The sequence below is a fragment of the Trachurus japonicus genome, chromosome 20 (genome assembly GCF_045865225.1).
Source record: "Trachurus japonicus isolate A0001 chromosome 20, Traja_1.0".
NCBI lineage: Eukaryota > Metazoa > Chordata > Actinopteri > Carangiformes > Carangidae > Trachurus > Trachurus japonicus.
In genome coordinates, this window is record NC_140926.1 from 18,630,744 (window position 1) to 18,647,633 (window position 16,890).

Here is a 16,890-nt window from a genome sequence, read left to right on the forward strand (position 1 = left end):
TTACACTGATAGAGATGATAAGTGTCCCCTCTGTGACTACGCCCTTTGTTACAGCTACTTTTAGCTATGTCAATTGTTAATTCTGTAAATTATAACAACTTCAACCATCTAACCATCATTTACTGTAGCTACTTAAACACTTTATCCACTACTTAAAGCCGTATGTTTTTGGTCCATTAATCCATTTGATCGGGACGGGCCGTGGCTCAGGAAGGTGGAGAGGGTCGTCCCGCTAATCAGAAGGTCGGTGGTTCGATTGTCGGCTCCTCGAGTCCACGCTTTGAAGTGTCCTCGGGCAAGATCTTGAATCCCAAATTAACCCTATTGTTGTACCATGTGTGTTTCTGTGTGTCTGTGTGTGTGTTAGAGAAGTAGTGCTATGTATAGAACAAGTGCTGAGTGAATGGGTGAATGTGACCTGTGGAGTAAAGTGCTTTTAGTGGTCATTAAGACTAGAGGAGCATTACATAAATGTAGTCCATTTAGCTTCCATGTAGATTCAAGCTAATTTGTCTGTTTCTCCATCACTTGAAGCTCTCCATGTTCATGCACAGTTCTCAGGTCTTTATCTGACTGTTTTGTATGCATTATATATCATCCTAAATCTCTATCCTCAATATCATCCATTGTAAGGGATTCTATTTATGTCTGATTAGTTATCAGTTTTATTTTGAAAAACCCGAGATCGGTATTCACGTGTAAGCTAACAAAAGCACACATGTCCCTCTTTTCAGAGTGGAACCACAGTCCAGAGCAGAGGCGGGTTTATTCAGGCGTCACACGGGCCAGAGTGCACAAGCTGGGAAATGAAATGGCACAAACAAAATTTAGAGGACTTTTCTTTCTTGTTATTGATCCCTGAACATTGTGAATAACTGTGTAAAGGTCTCTGTTGTTGTGGTAAATAAACACGCCCAAAGAGACCTCCTATTTGACAAAAGGTCAAGGAGCAAGTGTCATTTGACAGAATGCTTTCGAGAGCCGCCGTGAAGTGTGTTTGTCACCATGGAAACTGGCAAACAGTGATTTTTTACTTTATTTTTTTTCCTGATTTAAACAAAAAGAAAAAAAAAGCGGGGCAGCGGCTCAATGTGTAAAGGCGGTCAGGGATGGAGCACTTTTCTGTGCAATAAACTCAGGCATTTTATCAACTCTCTCTCTCTCTCTCTCTCTCTCTCTCTCTCACCTCCTTGTATTCATTTGAACGTCTTTTCAGCTCTCCTCTGTTTATTATTCTGTCTATCAGCCTGACGGATGGTGATTTTTGACACAGCACAACTCTGACACTACAATCAACACTTCCCTCCAACTCAATTGCCCACGAGAAACGTGAACGAGAAACAAATAGAGCTCCTGGGTGACTTGAATTTCAACATTTCGGCACACAACAAAAACAGAGTTAAACTTGCATAAAGCCAGCCACAGATGAATCCCAGGCTTGGGCCACACCCTTGTGTGTGTGTGTGTGTGTGTGTGTGTGTGTGTGTGTGTGTGTGTGTGTGTGTGTGTGTGTGTGTGTGTGTGTGTGTGTGTGTGTGTGTGTGTGTGTGTGTGTGTGTGTGTGTGTGTGTGTGTGTGTGTGTGTGTGTGTGTGTGTGTGTGTGTGTGTGTGTGTGTGTGTGTGTGTGTGTGTGTGTGTGTGTGTGTGTGTGTAATTACCGCTTCCTTTGTTCCTGATGATCATCTCCAGGACTTCCTTCACCCTCCTCAGGAGATGACCTGACCCCTGTTGGTCGATATGCAAGAGTCACACGTCGGCTTTTATAGGATTTCATACGCCAGTCGCCGGTTTTCGATATCTGTCAAGCGGTCTGGAGGTTCCATCTAATTTGTTTGCAAGTGTGAAGAGCAAGAGGAGAAAATAAATAAATAAAAAAATAAATGGAGAGAGAGTGTGAGTCAGACAGAAAGCGGCTAAATGACCGCGGCAGGGCAGGAAAGGACACGGGGAAGGTGGGGGGGAGAAGAAAAGGAGTTAATGCACCGAGCCCCCTGCTAAAGGTTCCCTGGTGAATGTGTCTAGCTGATGACAGATCCACACCTCAACCCCAGCACCATCACTTTACCGTACATCTAGTCTGGGCAGGGACACACCAGGGAGCACACACACACATATGCACACACACATGTTAACATTGTGCAGAGAACGGCCTGAGTCAGTGAGTAGCTGCTTTTAGCGCGAGCTGAACCCTCTGCGGCGTCCTTTCTTCTTCCATCTGTGTGCCGCGCCAAAGCCGACAACTTCCCAGCAGCCTCCCCGATCCCCTCCTCGCCGCGTCTCCTTCCGTGTTATTTCAGCGCCGCGATAATTCCTAGTGACACTCGCGCCCGCGTGTTGAGATTTGGCTACAACGTTGCGCACGGGAGTCGTATCAGCTCGACGCGCCACGCCACGCCGCCTCTTCATTTGTGAGTGAGAAAGGAGACTGAATTATTGATAAAGTGTCATAAGTGACCACATTGCATTAAAAATGGATCGCTCTCCTGAAATAAGTAAATTGTCTGTGAATAATTTAGGTGACTCACAGCTTGGGCCTGAGATGTTTATGCTAATGTTAACATTTCAAACATCTCCCAAGTTTTGTCTGCTGTCTTGTTCGTACGTCCCTGCAGGAACGCAACAGAATTGACAGCTTGATTTTTTTTTTTTTTTGTCTTTCAAACATCTGTAAATTAGCTGAGTGATACTCTCTTATCATCCCTCTCTCAGATTCCTTGGTCCCGCTTTTATCTTTTCTCTCTCATTGTTTACCCTTCAAGCGCACCAAAAGCTCGTGGGTCTCTCAAAGACTATTGTCATTCTTTAATTTCACTTCCTCTCCCAACATGTCATATCTTTTTTTTTCTTTCTTTCTTTCTTTAACCAAACACAGATCTTTGGTATCTGAAGATGATGGGTGTGGGGAGTTGGGAGCCTTTAAAAGTTGTTTATATGTCCCTCAGATTGCTTCTGCAGCCTCTCAAAGCACACTAGTGAATCAAAGAGCTATTCCCCTCCTCTCAAACCACCGCTTGAGATGAATTATTTTTGTTCCAATTGAAACCTTTTTTTTTTAACCTCCCTTTCTAATGCTATCTCTCTGAATGACAATGTCCCAGAGTGTCCTTGCACCTTTCTCCTGGGTGTTATTTGTTATTTTTCAACTCTTCCCTCCTCCCTCTCACTTTCTGTATGTGTGTGTGTTTGAATCTGCAGGACGCTGCAGACAGTGGGGCCCTCACACGCCCGGACCTACACCGTCGCCGTATATTTCAAAGGGGAGCGTATCGGCTGTGGCAAAGGCCCAAGGTGAGTATGACAGTACGATATAATAAGACACAACAGGACAAGGCGCTCTGCCTCTCAATGCACCGCTAATGGGCTCGAGAATAATGGCTGCACTTTATTGATGGTGTTTATTATAGCAATTAAGCTCTTGTTGGCCTATTCTATCAGGAGAGACATTATGCAGAATGAAAATGAATCGATTCATTATTGATTTGACATAAATTGTGTTATGGAAATATCACTTTGTGCAGGAGAAGGGTCTGTGATGAGGCTGACGCCGCATCCACTGTACCGCTAAGTTCAGGTCTAAACCTGCACAGCGGGGATAAAGACGTGTGTGTATAATGTGTGTGTTTGTGTTAAACCGCGCACCTTTTTGTGCATGCTCACAAATTCACGCCTTTTGTAAAGTAAAGAAAGTGAATCTCCACACGGAGGCCGCTTTCAGGGTTGGAGGGGTTGACGATAAAGCCTCGGCTGAGCCTGCGAGAAATGAAACCTAAATCCATCAAACATCTTTTTGCCCCCCTCCTCCCCTCCTCTACTTCCACATGTGGAACCCCCCCCCCCCCTTCCACGGCCCCCTACTTGAAAGCGCTCTCTCTTGCTCTAAGCTGGCGATAAGTTTGTCCCCTTCCATAGAATCTTTGACAGCTTACTGTTTTTGTATTTACATGACTTAAGCTCCCAGCCACCTCCGCTGTGGGCTATGATCACACAGCACATAATGTATACGGAGGGACTGTGAATTGGAGGCATAAACAGTGCCCGGCACAGAGCCGCCAATAGGCTTACCTTATTGAAATGTGTGCACTGTGTTACCTGGGATTGTTTGGCAGAAAGGGGCTCTTTCAAAACAAATAAAAAGCACTTTTCATAATCCTCTCGATATTGGGCCGTTCTTTTTTTTTTTTTGACAGAATTTCAGAATAGGGACAATTTTGAATATGCTAAAGACCTCTCTCTCTCTTTCTCTCTCCCTCTCTCCCTCCCTTTTAAAAAATACTTCTAATCTAGCATCCAACAGGCGGAAATGGGAGCTGCGATGGATGCACTCGAAAAATGTGAGTTATTTGGCAACGTGGACCCTCCCTCCTCTCCACACACACACACACATACGCATTTTCACACTTTAAGCCTCTCACAGGCTTTTGCCTCAGTGTTGAATATTAGCCTTGGCTGTACAGTACGCAAGATGGCTGGCGAAGAGCTGTGGCCTGACCAGCCGGTTGGCTGCAGCATATAGGACATTAGGCTGTTTGAAGTGCTCGCCCAGAGCACAGGCATGGGGCCGAGCCAGAGATGGAGAACCAATGAAACAAGAAGGGAGCTGGGGGTGGGGGGAGCTGAGCATCCTCCACCGTGTCCATCATCCTGAGGGACCGCAGGAAGTTTGCGTTGAGGGTTGTGAGAAGTTGGACTTTTTTTTGTGTGTTGTTGTGTTTTCGAGCCCTTTTGTAAACTAGAGAGCGTTCGTCCGCTTCACACTCTCTCCTGCTCGACTCTCCTCTTCAGGTCTGAAGGAGTGTGGCTGATGCGTTGCCCCCCTCCCCCTGTGTGCTGCTTCACTCCTTGGCTGTTTTTCATCTTGTCATCAACCACCACTTAAGGAAAAATAGATAGTGATTTTTTTAGGCATTTACAATGACTTGTTCGCTGCCAAGTAAAAACACAATTACAGTGCTCTCAGGAACACATCCACGGACCATTTCCATCATCTCCCATTCGCCTCTTATGCCCGATGCATATGCATGCGGGTGCATAACACCACGAGTTAGATTTCGGCTTGTTAAGAGTTGGGTATGTGCTCTAGAATAGTTCTTGGAACCAGACTCCATCGCCATCCCTGTGACCGCCGCATTAATCAAATGTACAGTTTGTTCATTACTCAACTAATTAGCTGGAGGTGAACACAAATGGCTTTGTTGGAACAGACCTGTAGAACTTGCGGAGGGCAGGGAGGTCAAACTTTGATTTCATTTGGCTCATAAATGAGGCCTCCAGCCACTTGTGATTGATTCTGTTTGTGCACCCAAGCTTTAGCTCCTTTTTTTATGAAACATTAGTGTTGGGGTGTTACTATTTAAAACTGTTGATCTTAGTCCCCCCTCCCCCTTTCCCTCACCTCCCTCTCCCTCCTTATCAGGGGGCGTAGTTCAGTGCACACACTCTCTCTCATGTGTCTTCCTCCCTCCCTTAATTCCTCCCATTTCCTCTCCCCAGTGTACACCTCTGTCACCATGATTGATATATGCTCATTGCTAGTAAATGAACATTTCCCCCCTCATAAATTGCGGTTTCATGTGACTAGATTAGCAATGCCTTTTAAAAGGTCAGTTAATTTAAAATCATCTCTCCAAGTCGTCCTCCCTTTGGTGCAGAAATGCTTCCAGTTTGAGGGCTTTGTTTGACTTTGTGTTGTCACTTAATTTAACTCCTCCAATTTACAACTCTGCTCGGAGCGCCCTCCTCTTTCACCTGTGGCGAGGTGAGTCATGACGTTATTCTATTAAATGATTCACCAGAAAAAATCAGATAAGCTGCTCACTTTAATAGATTCCTAATACGCTGATTGGTCTCGAGAGAAAATAAGGACAGTGTATTGATTAGCTGATCGACTGCCAAGTTACTGACAAACTGTTATTTATCAATTTCAGTATTTGCTCTTTTTATAATTGAAAATTGAATATCGTTATGTTTGAAATACACAATTTAAAGACCTCGGCATGGTCGTAGATTAGTCTCTTGATAATCTTATCAAAACTGAGAAATCAATACTGAAAATAATCAGTTGTTGCCCTAATAGGAATGCACCCGACTGAAAAAATGACCACCAGTGAATGTATCGGTTGTGGTTGATCAGATCTGATCATTCACAGTTTGTGCTCATCATCTAGAGGTCGTGTTTCCCTCATGGGGTGAAGCTGGGACAATTATTTTTTTTCTAATTTTCAGAATTCAGCAGTCAGACGTAAAAAAGAATCACTCTGGTGTTGGCGGTCGGGCCGTAGTGTTTGGATTCTGTTCTTCCGTTGTTGGAACGGCTTCTCGTTGAGATAAATATGCAAGGTCAGTGAGCGGGGTTCAAACACGCCTTTGAAGGATGTGTGTGTCTCCTGACCATGAGCTTCTATAATGAGACCGGAGCTCATCTGCTGCGGAACCGCCTAGCGCATCAACTCCTATTGGAGCCGCATTGTCTCTCATGTGATTGTCAAGGGCCTCGCTTCATTTGTTCGCATAGCAAGACTAATCAAGGACATTAGCCTCGGTGTCATGTAATTCGTCATTGATTGTCTTGTTGGCCCTCACTGCAGCATTGGCTACACCATTACTCCTCTTGTACAACAGCCCTGCCTTGTGTTACTCTTCGGATCGAAAAAAAAAAAAAAAAGAAACCTCCCCGCAACGTGTCAGGATTCATTTCCATGTTTTATTTAAGGCCTCCTCAGGTATCAGCAGCGCTTTGAGCAGGACTGAAGTTTTTGTTTCTGCTGTAGAGCCCTTCCTGGCTGACAGGATCGGCGGCTCCAGCGGTGTCGGAGAGGTGAGAGACATGGCTGTGTTCAGTCAGACAGCTCAGAGCTCATTAAAGAGGCCTGGGCCCCCAATATTTGGTGTGTGCGCTGTCTGCAGCCGATCCGCTGGTGGCTCGGCCGCTTCACATTTCATTATTTGATGGCCCCCGCGTTTTGACAGTCTCCTGCCTGTATCTGTCAAGGCAGAATTAAATGTTAACCAAGGCCCGGGCCGGGAGAAACATGAGTGCAAACAAATCGAGCTGAGAGCAGCCAGGTAGGGGGAACAGAAACCGACGGAAAGAGAAAGAGGCGGCGGTGCAGAGTTTCGCGGGGGCTCGGTGCACCACGCGCCGTTAGGTCTAAGGCGACATCAAATATACATGGAAACGGCTTAACCATTTATCATTCATCCTCACAGATAGTACCGTCTCTGTTTAAAGTCTCCAGTCTCTCTCTAAGACTCCCCTCCCCGAACCATTTTTTTTCAGCGTCCTCGCAGCTGCTTGTTTCTCAAACAATGCAATATCTGTTGAATAAGAGAAGGAAGCTCGGTCTGGCTAGCAGCTAGAAGGGAACTACATTCTTCTCTCGGCTTTCTCTAAACCCCTTAATCTCAGGATAAAAGCATTGGATGGATAGAGGCAAAGTAAAGTACAGTATGCAGGATCTTTATTCGCTGGTTGGAGTCTTTTCTTTGCCCTTTGGCATGGCAGGGAAATCCCTTCATCAGCACCGCCATAAAGGCGCGCTATTGGCTTGTTGACTGATGTGGGGGCACGTGAGCTGTAGGTGATAGACTCAGCCGGCGCGACGCATTGTGGAGTCGTCTCACAGCCTGAGCTGAGGCTGAATAGTGAAAGGAACACAGTATGTTCTCGTGCCCCGTAGAAAAGTGTGTGTGTGGGAGGAGGGGGGGGGGCTGATCCCTCATCACAGACTCCACATCCAGCCGCTGTGTGTGTGTGTGCGTGCGCATTCGTCAGTTGGGCACAACAGGCAGCGTTGTTGCTGCACAGACCTCAGCTAACAGCGGCGCAACCCAAAAAGCTGCAGCTACAACACCCCCCCCCCCAAAAAAAAAAAAAAAAAAAACAGAAACCCTAACCTGCCATCTCCGTCCTTGAGAGGAATCACTGCATTGTCGATAAACAAAAGACCAGTGCGGCGCTAAGTGCGTTAACACCTTAAACAAAGGTAATCAGTATGCAGAGTGCACCGCTCCTCAAAGGTGCTTTTTCCTCCACAACGCCAGGGCGGCTGAGAATTCTCAATCTGTCTTTGTGATGCCCAACACAGGCTGAAATGAAAAGCCTTGTGTATTCTTTAGCAACCCCATACTTTGAGGCCCCGCTCTTGTGCCGCATGTTAAACAATGTAAATGGCCAAAGCTGTTTTTTTTTATTTTTTCTCTTCTTTTTCCTCCCCTCTCAAGTGGGTTATTCTCAAGTCATCTCCCAGGGAAAAATGCTGGTGATTTCCATATTTTAACTGCAATATGTAGTTTTCTCTCCGAGGCTCACCAAGTGTTGCTTACTCACTGAAAGCATATTGAAATTGATTGTGTGTTTCCGTGTACGTCCATGCATGTGTGTATATCTCAAATTTCCCTACGAATGATTTTTGTTTTTCTCAGCGTATTTTTTCTCCGTGATTTTTTTTTCTTTCCCCTACTTGATGCGTCTCCTTTTTTTAATAGGATATTGCTGTTATCTTGCATTTTCCTCTCTGTTGCCGTAATGACAAATTAGAGTGTTGCAAGAGAAATAAGACGTTCTCCTCCTCTATTCACTAGTCAGACACGTATGTTATGTGAACGGCGGTCTCTGCCAGCGTTTGAAGAACTGTGATTACAAGAGCTTGCCGCAGACAGCCAAAGCAATACACGGCCTTAAGATGTTCAGGGCCCATTCCTCATGACAATCAGCTGAAGAATGTGTTGTTCTTCTGCTGCGTTTCAATTACTGCCGCAGCCGTGAATGACTGGGAATGTCATAACCATGTTAATTGTGTTCCAGTATGAGAAAGAAACTGTTGTTGTTGCATTATCAGGTCACAATGCAGTGGTTTCCGCATACATCGTAGCAATGTGTCCACAGATAGAAGTTGGATACTACTTTTTTTATTTTAAGACTGATTCAATCTGATACAAATATCATGTAAGTGCTATTTAACAGTATATTTGTACCGTTTGATATGCTGAGCAGTCAGACATCATTCTCTATGGGACATTCCAGTTGATGTGTCTGCAAATTGAACGCACCATCAGGCCCAGACTGAAGCCAAGTACTGATGACTTCATAAAAAGGCAGATATTAAAAAAAAAACATATACACAGCTTCCCAGAGTCCATTGTGACACATGTCAAAATGTCCCTTGTATAACCAACAGTTTGAAACCTATAAATAGTTACTGAGATGATGAAAATCTTCACATTTACAGAATGTATTGCATTTGCAAATCTGTCAGTGATTTAAAAGCAGAAGCTGAGCATTTAACACAAGAACAACAATGATTATTTCCGGCCGTGCTGTTTATTACACATCACGACGAGGGATTCTTCAAATAAACCATCGCAGTGATCTGTTTTCAAACGACTGATTTGCTGACTAAATGCTCGTCGGCACCAGAGAGAGAGGTTAAACACAGTCCAGATGGATAATGCATGCCTCCAACGTGTAGGAGCCGTTTTTACCCGGGGCTCCTGCCGTGTGCTTCCCCAACCATGGATCTGGGTCTGCAGCGGTGCAGCAGCGGCAGTTTCCAGAAAAAACACAATATCTACGCCAGATAGTCCAATAGTTGGCTCAAGCCCCGAGGCAACACATTATCAGCTGTGAGTCCACTGTCTGGACAATCGTCATAATTAAATTTTCCCATTTATCGGAGGACGATATACACTATCTGCTCATGATACAGTGCAGGCCCTGAGTATTTAGACAGAGACACATTCTTTGTTGTTTTGGCTCTGAACTGCAGGATATTGGAATTGAAATGAAACAGTGTGTGAGGTTAAAGTGCTGACTCAGCTTTAAGGGTGTTTTAGTGTGTTTACATCCACTCACATATTAGTCAACCTTTATACACAGGTTAGCCTATGAAACAGGATCGTCCCAGATGTATGATGTGTTTTTTTGGGCCCAGTTGTTGTTTGTCTCAACAGAAGACATTTCCAAATAATGATCACATATGTTATAAAATCGATATTCTTTTATTCAGGTACATGTGACTCTAAAAAACTCAAAGCCACTGAGAGGCTCTTTAATGGACTTTGCATGATAATGGTCAGCGGCTGGAAAAACTGCACCGTCATGTTTGTGTCTCAGCGAGTCGACACAAACCACCGGGCAGCTGTCATGCATGCTGTTTGAAATTGAAGTGTACAGCGGGTAGACTGACGAAGGTAAACACATAATAGAAAATTGCCTAAGCTATGAATATAAAAATTAAAAAGGACCCCCACTGTCATGACTGAACTCTGGAGCTAGAATTGAGGGCTCCGCTATAATTTGGGCATTCATTCCCTGTAATTTAAATACCCTGGTGTTTAGTAAATACATTTCAAGGCATTGTCATGGACTCCCAGAAAGGTGATTCATAAAATGAGTTTCTGGATTAATTGATTTTTGTTGTTGTTGTTGTCATCAGTGATCTAAGATAGAGTTGGTTTGGACTTTTGGTCAAACAAAACAAGCAGAATCCTGATGGCTGTTTTCTCTAACAGAGTTCAGACCAAACAGTTGATTCATCAGGATAATGATCTCATCAGTGATGGAAATACATTACAGCTGTAGATTTAATTCATCAATAAATCTGAACAGACGTTAGGTCAATACTAAGTTCCAAGTATGGCTGTTTAATGAGAGCCTGACATTTTGGAGATAGGTGGTTTCCCTCGGACATGGTCACTGTGTGGAGATGACAGAGCCTGCAGTACCACCACTCACCACTGACCACTGACCACTAGATGCAGGCAAAAGAGAATCGGAGATTGCTCATTGCTTTATTAAGTAACAAAGCTGATTTTAAACAACACCTCTAGCTTAAAGCTAATTTCAGATTTCAAAAAGAATTTGAAAAAGTTCAGGTGTGTGTCTTTGGTTCTTTGATTCCGTCGCCATGGTTGCCACCCAGGCTCTCTCTTCGAATTTGCCAAAATTTTGGATCATGTTGCTGCAGCCAAGTTGGCAGCGAGTTAAAAAAAAAAAAAGACAAAAAAGACAAACTGTGGCTTCAGAACTCCTATTTAGAAACAAATGTCTGGTGTAGTCAATGCTACATTCAGGTTTTTCTACAGTTTCCTGTTTGAAAGCCAAGTAGCAGCATTTGTCAGCTGTACAAAGACGACTGGCAACCAGACAATTAACATGAGAATATTAAACCAATTTAAAGATCGTCTTTGCTCCGGCTGCGGAGGAAACAAGCTCTTTTGTTAGTTTGTCTACTAACTGTATGTTAGCATCCAATCATCTTGTATCTGGTTTTGTTGTGTGTGTGTGTGTGTTTTTTTAATGCCGTCACACTACAACATCTTATTAGAGATCTCATTTAGAAATGTTCACTTGCAATCACGTTATCAGATCTCAGAGTCACTGTGCTGAAACCAAACAAGGCCTGTCTAATTTCTTGTTTCTTCATCATTATTAATGAAATAACAACACGAGGGCAATTTAACCACAATACCGCCTGCAACGCTTCCCCTCATTTGACCAAAGTGACAGCATGACACTTACTTGCTATGTAAACTATCGTCGGCACGATTTGAGCCTGAAAATTGCCGCCATGGCCTGGTTGGAAGCTGACCTTGTCTCCTCACACCCCTGCCTCTGTGACTCTCTCTTTATCTGTTCTCCTTGGTCAACCTCTGTTTCCCGCTCTGCCTCTCCCTGTACCAGATAACTTCCCACAGATGGCTCATCAGAAGCGCTTCATCGAGCGGAAATACAGACAGGAGCTGAAGGAGATGAGACGAGAGCGGGAGCGGCAGGAGAAGGAGACCGACGAGGTGGAGGAATGTAGGAAGTGACAGTGCCCGTTTTTGGGGGGAGGAGGGGAGCCAATCAGGACGCGAGTCTACAACTGAGGCAACCGCTGGCGCAGGAGTCGGTAACGCGGAGGCGCCAGCCACAAGGTGATCATGGAGGTGTGTAGTTTAGAGGGGATGAGCAACTGTTCCTAAAAGTTCCACGTAAACTTTAGTGGGACACAGGTGAGGGTTTCATGGTATGTGACTCCAAACATGACGTGTTGGAGTGAAATACCTCTTTTCAAAGTAAAAGCAGGATTAAAACAGCCAGACTTAGAAGTGAAGAAACATATTTTGTTTAGTCCTGTAGCCCTGTCAGAGGTGGCCTTGTGTTAACATATATGTGTGATACTTGTGTTAACATATATGTGTGATACTTGTTGACTAAGTATTGAGCTGATGACTGATGACTGACACTACAGCAGGTTCACTGTTACTGACACATGCCAAAAAAAAAAAGAAAAAGTGCATTTTTAAAAGGACTATGAAATGTTAAATAAACTATCAAAATATTGTAAATAAAGTTTCACATTCTGTTGTGATTGGTCAAAAACCAGGCTCTTTGCCTTGATTGTAAACCTCCCAGTGCTGCTCCAAGAGAAAGAAGGTTGAGTCGATTATATTCAGCCACATTTGTCTCATATCTGCCACTCATCCTCTAATAATCAAAATGTGATTTTTTTTTTCCATTCCCCCTTCTCTCTTTTTTTTAACCTTTCTCCAAATCTGATTGGCTGTCAAACAGATCTTAATTATAGATTGTCTAATTAACAATTTCCTCAGCTCAGTAGCCTCTGGATCCAGCTATTTAACAGCCACCGTCATATTAATAACTATCAGACGTCGAGGTGAGTCTTTTTATTCTGTGAGTTATTGTAGATATTATATACATACCTAGGACGGTGGTAAATTACTTGCCTGTGAGCCTGTGGCTGCAATCACATCCTTCAGATAAGTAAAAAATATTTCCCTCCATAACCAGAAGAAATGTGCATTTTAAAGCTGCTGGAAACCTGTCAAATGATAAAGCACCCAGTGTTATTTTTTGTGAGCGTACCTCGCAAATAAAACAGAGAGGGATGATTTTAAAGATATTTAATTGTGTCATATAAATATTCAGTACAAAATATCACGTTTTACAAAGCAGATTGATGGATGGCCAATGACATCGGGCCCCTTACACTACCACAACCTCTCAAATTGTTTCTACATTGACAAAACTCGACTGCTCAATCACATTGTCACCAACATAATATAGCGTAGTAGAGGTGAGGCCCCGGGGCCAACCGTGTCTACACATCAACAACCACAGATCTATTGTATCTGGAGAAAGAAGACATCAGCGTCACCATCTAGTTGCCTCAACTTTAAAAAAGAAAAAGAAAAAAACAAAACAAAGGAACCCGGAGATGCGCCCGTTACGGCGTGCAACGTTTTACTGTTATCTTAGCCGAGCGCGGCACCGCTGCCGCTCGGAGGCAATTATTGTCTCCGCGGGTAAGAAAACACAAGCAGGTCCTCGTAAACGGCAATACGCTGACATCTCGTACGGAGACGGAGAGAAGAGTGAGGGATGAAGTAAAAACACTTTTCGATGAGTGCTGCTGTCATGTTGATTTCCATTCGAGGCCTCGCGTCGCACCTGGAGGCAGAAAAGCAGTTTTTTTTGTTGTTTTTTTCTCTTAGAGTGACAGGTTTTCAAACCCTTTAAATGCTTAATCACACAGTCTGAGAACGGCCACTTCTACAAATGGGGGGGGAAGTTCCTGCAACGAGCTCATGAACAAAAGGCATGTGTATTATAATATAACGGAGCGTAAAGAATAGTTTAGCAACCAGATTGTTGAATGCACAGCAGCGTGTGTGAAGTCAGGCCTGATTCAGAGGACAGGAAGAAAAAAGTAGCACTTTGGCAATTATGCCGTTGTGTTTTGTTATTACTGTTTCAAACGTCTGATAAATGTCAGCCTCTTCACGGGTTGGCCTTTTAGCTGAAGTGAGGGCAGAGCTTGTTTCATCTGGACTGTTTTTTTTCCCCTCACTGATATCATTCTGCCCTCCCAGTTCAACCAGCCCACTTTATTCCAAAGCTGTTTATTCATAGTTTTAGCTCTTAACACAACAGTAATTTGACTATATTGCTAACTAAGGATCTTTTTCTGTTTTTTTTTCTTCTTCTAAATCACAGTTAAAACTAAACTGTGCAGTGTGTCCTGACTGCAGAATAATGTTTTGACCTTCTCTCGGAGCAGAGGACACACCTCTGGGTTTAAGGACCTTATTCCGCGGAACTCCAAAGGTCAGGTGCCCCTTGATAAGCATCTTTATGGAAAAGGCTGTTCGTCCCACAGGAAATCAGCCGAGTAAAGCCCCCAACACTCGGACCGGCTTCATGTTCGACACTACGTACAGTACATGTAATGAAGGGCAGGGAGCAGAGTACAGTCAGAGCAGGATTATCTGGAAAGGAAAATACTGGTGTTCTTCGCTTGTTGGCACATTTCAATTCATGCTGTGTGTTGCAGTATGATACATTCAACTGTGCAGGACGGAGCCGTTTCTAGGACGTGAAGTCCTGATCACACGAGTGAAGATTTTATCTTGAAAGGAAGAGAAACATTTTTATTTTGGGTTTATTTTTTGATACTGAAATGGTCGTTTAGATGAATTCTTTTCATCGCGAGAAGAATCCGACCTTTAGTCTGTTGGCCTTTTTTTTTTCTTCATAATCTAAGGCAGCTCCTCTGATTCACATCATGGACTTTGATTCTTTGTCACATGAAGGTATGAAAGTTTACAGATGCTTAAACACACACAGGCTGTTTCTATGATTCCCAACAATATCAGTGCTCCCACTCGGTGCGGCCCTGGTCCTCCTCTGTAATCTGAAGTGGTAAAACAAACCATTTAAGGGGAGAAAATAAAATCGCACAATGAATTTTAACAGTAACTGTCCATGAGACGTTCCATCTAATCTAATTTGATGTTGTGGTTTCAGGCTCAGCAGTCAGTGAAGCGCCATCACGCTGCACAAAGTGAAACGTTTTAGCTTTGCGAGAGGAGACGGGCGAGAAAAGTCCAACAAGACCAGTATTTTCCCCTTAACTGAGCCTGCCACATATTAGATCGGTGACTTTTTTTTATCAGCGTAGCATAAAAAATAACACTATTGTATATGTGTACTTCATTTTTCAAGCAGTCGGCTGCACAGAGAAAATGGTTCTGACGACATTCAGCTCAGTAAGGAAATATTTGGTATTTCAGCTCACCGCACAGCAAATGCAAAAAAAAAAAAAAAGCTGTGTGGAGATGAAAATCAGATACTGCAAAAAAATGACATGTTTGCAAGTGTTTCTTGTGCCCAACCCCACCCCCACCCCCACCCCCCTTTAAATCCCACAGTCCTTTACCACAGGTAAGCTTTAAAGAACATTAGCCACTTGTCAGCAGCCAGATGCCACAACAAACACAGACTTTCTCTGATGTTTCACCCTCCTTCCATCCGGTCTCTGTCCAGAGTTCAAGTTCCAGAGTCAGCAGTGACCATAGAAAAATCTTCTTGTGGCTCGAGCACGGCTGTAGATCAGCGGCCAACGGCAGGAGGCCGTCGGTAAACGGAGGAGGAGGAGGTCGGGAGTGGGGGTTGGATGGGGATCGTCTGGACAATAGAAATCCCTAGAAAAACAAAACAACTGTACAGCGTATTGTATCATATTACCGTACGTACACAAGCTAAGATAGAACTCACAATATGCAGCATGTTTTTTTTAGTCCCAGAAACACTGAAAAATACAATAGGCATATCTGTTGGTTTACAAAACTGCTTGTTGAACGTGTCCATCATCACAGGCAGCTTTGGAAAAACAAACAAAAAAAATATCGGTATAGATATATTTGGGCCTCATGTACACCCCATATACACACACAAAAGAACAAACAAAAAAAACAGTCTCGACACAAGGTCTCTTTTTACTGTGCCCTCGCAAAAGAAAAACGCAACTAACACTGACTGGACACACAAAGCCTACGTCTGGTCACCCGAGGGACAACTGAATGGTGATCAATGGCGGTGAAAGAGCACCTGGACTGACAGCTAGCGCTCCTTTCTCGGTCCCTGCGCCATTTTTTTCCCCCCGCCACACACACACAAACAAAACACGCGCGTCACGAGTTTTCAAACATGTGTTTTCCCACGTCGCGTTTCTTCCTCTTCTGCCCCGTCCTGTGTGCCAGGTTCTCGTTAGGAATCCCTGTCGCTGTCGTCGCCCCCGTACATGTCGGCCAGTTTCTTAAACCGCGGCCCCCACTCGCTCAGGTAGTTGTAGTCCTGGTCGCCCTCGGTGGTGGCCGACTCCAGCGAGCTGAGGGACTCGGCCACCGAGCCGTTCCCCTCGTACGCGTAGGTGGCCAGGGAGTCGTAAGGCGGCGCCGTCGGGTCGCTGTCGTTGTCCTGGAGCCTCTGGTTGATGAAGTCCCTCACGTCCCCGTTGTTGTCCCGCGTCGGGGGCAGGACGGGTCGCCGGGCGGCCGGAGGGTAGAAGGTCTCGGGGACGATGTCCCGCCGCTGCTTGCTCTCCTCGATGGCCTCTGGGTTGCGCAGCGTGCCGATATCAAAGGCCTGAGTGTCCTCCTCTCCACCCCCTTCATCGTTGTAGCTGACAACGTTGTCTCTGACATCCTCTTTGGAGATGATCAGAGGCTCCTTCTTCCTCTGTCTCCTCAGGGCAGCAAACAGCACCACGATCACTACAGCAAGAACAAGACAAAAAAAATAAATAAAGAGAACAAATATCAAGAGTTTGGTGACTTTTTTTTTTGTTGTTTCTTCGCTCCTTCTTCTCGCTCTGACGGCCAAGTGAGTGTCCAGGGGGAATTGTTGATGTTCACTGATGTTCAGGGACTTTGTCTGACTTTGTAGAACAGGCTCAGCTACCACCAGGATGCATTATGTATTTTTCTTTTTTTCGAGGCCACGGCTGCTCGAGAGCACAAAGGGATGCAGTTTAAGAACACACACCTTGAGTACCATTAAGGTGTTTTTCAAAGCAAATGAAGGATCTTTAGTTTCAAATCAAGCT

The 16,890-nt window shown here is 44.4% G+C and overlaps 2 protein-coding genes across 3 annotated transcripts in view; one reads left to right on the forward strand and one right to left on the reverse strand.

Annotated features, from left to right (window-relative positions):
* Nucleotides 1-13,210, forward strand: part of drosha (drosha ribonuclease III) — a 97,380-nt gene extending 84,170 nt beyond the window's left edge. Inside the window, exons 30-32 of the mRNA XM_085763430.1 lie at nt 3,197-3,289; nt 4,286-4,332; nt 11,682-13,210. Of these exons, the coding sequence (XP_085619556.1) occupies nt 3,197-3,289; nt 4,286-4,332; nt 11,682-11,812 (271 nt within the window). The 3' untranslated portion in view covers nt 11,813-13,210. The remainder of the gene's footprint in view (nt 1-3,196; nt 3,290-4,285; nt 4,333-11,681) is intronic.
* LOC146966810 (cadherin-6-like) overlaps nt 12,893-16,890 on the reverse strand; it is a 59,956-nt gene continuing 55,958 nt past the window's right edge. For both annotated transcript variants that reach the window (XM_085763431.1, XM_085763432.1), the window contains exon 12: nt 12,893-16,558. In XM_085763431.1, the coding sequence (XP_085619557.1) occupies nt 16,053-16,558 (506 nt within the window). In that variant the 3' untranslated portion in view covers nt 12,893-16,052. The remainder of the gene's footprint in view (nt 16,559-16,890) is intronic.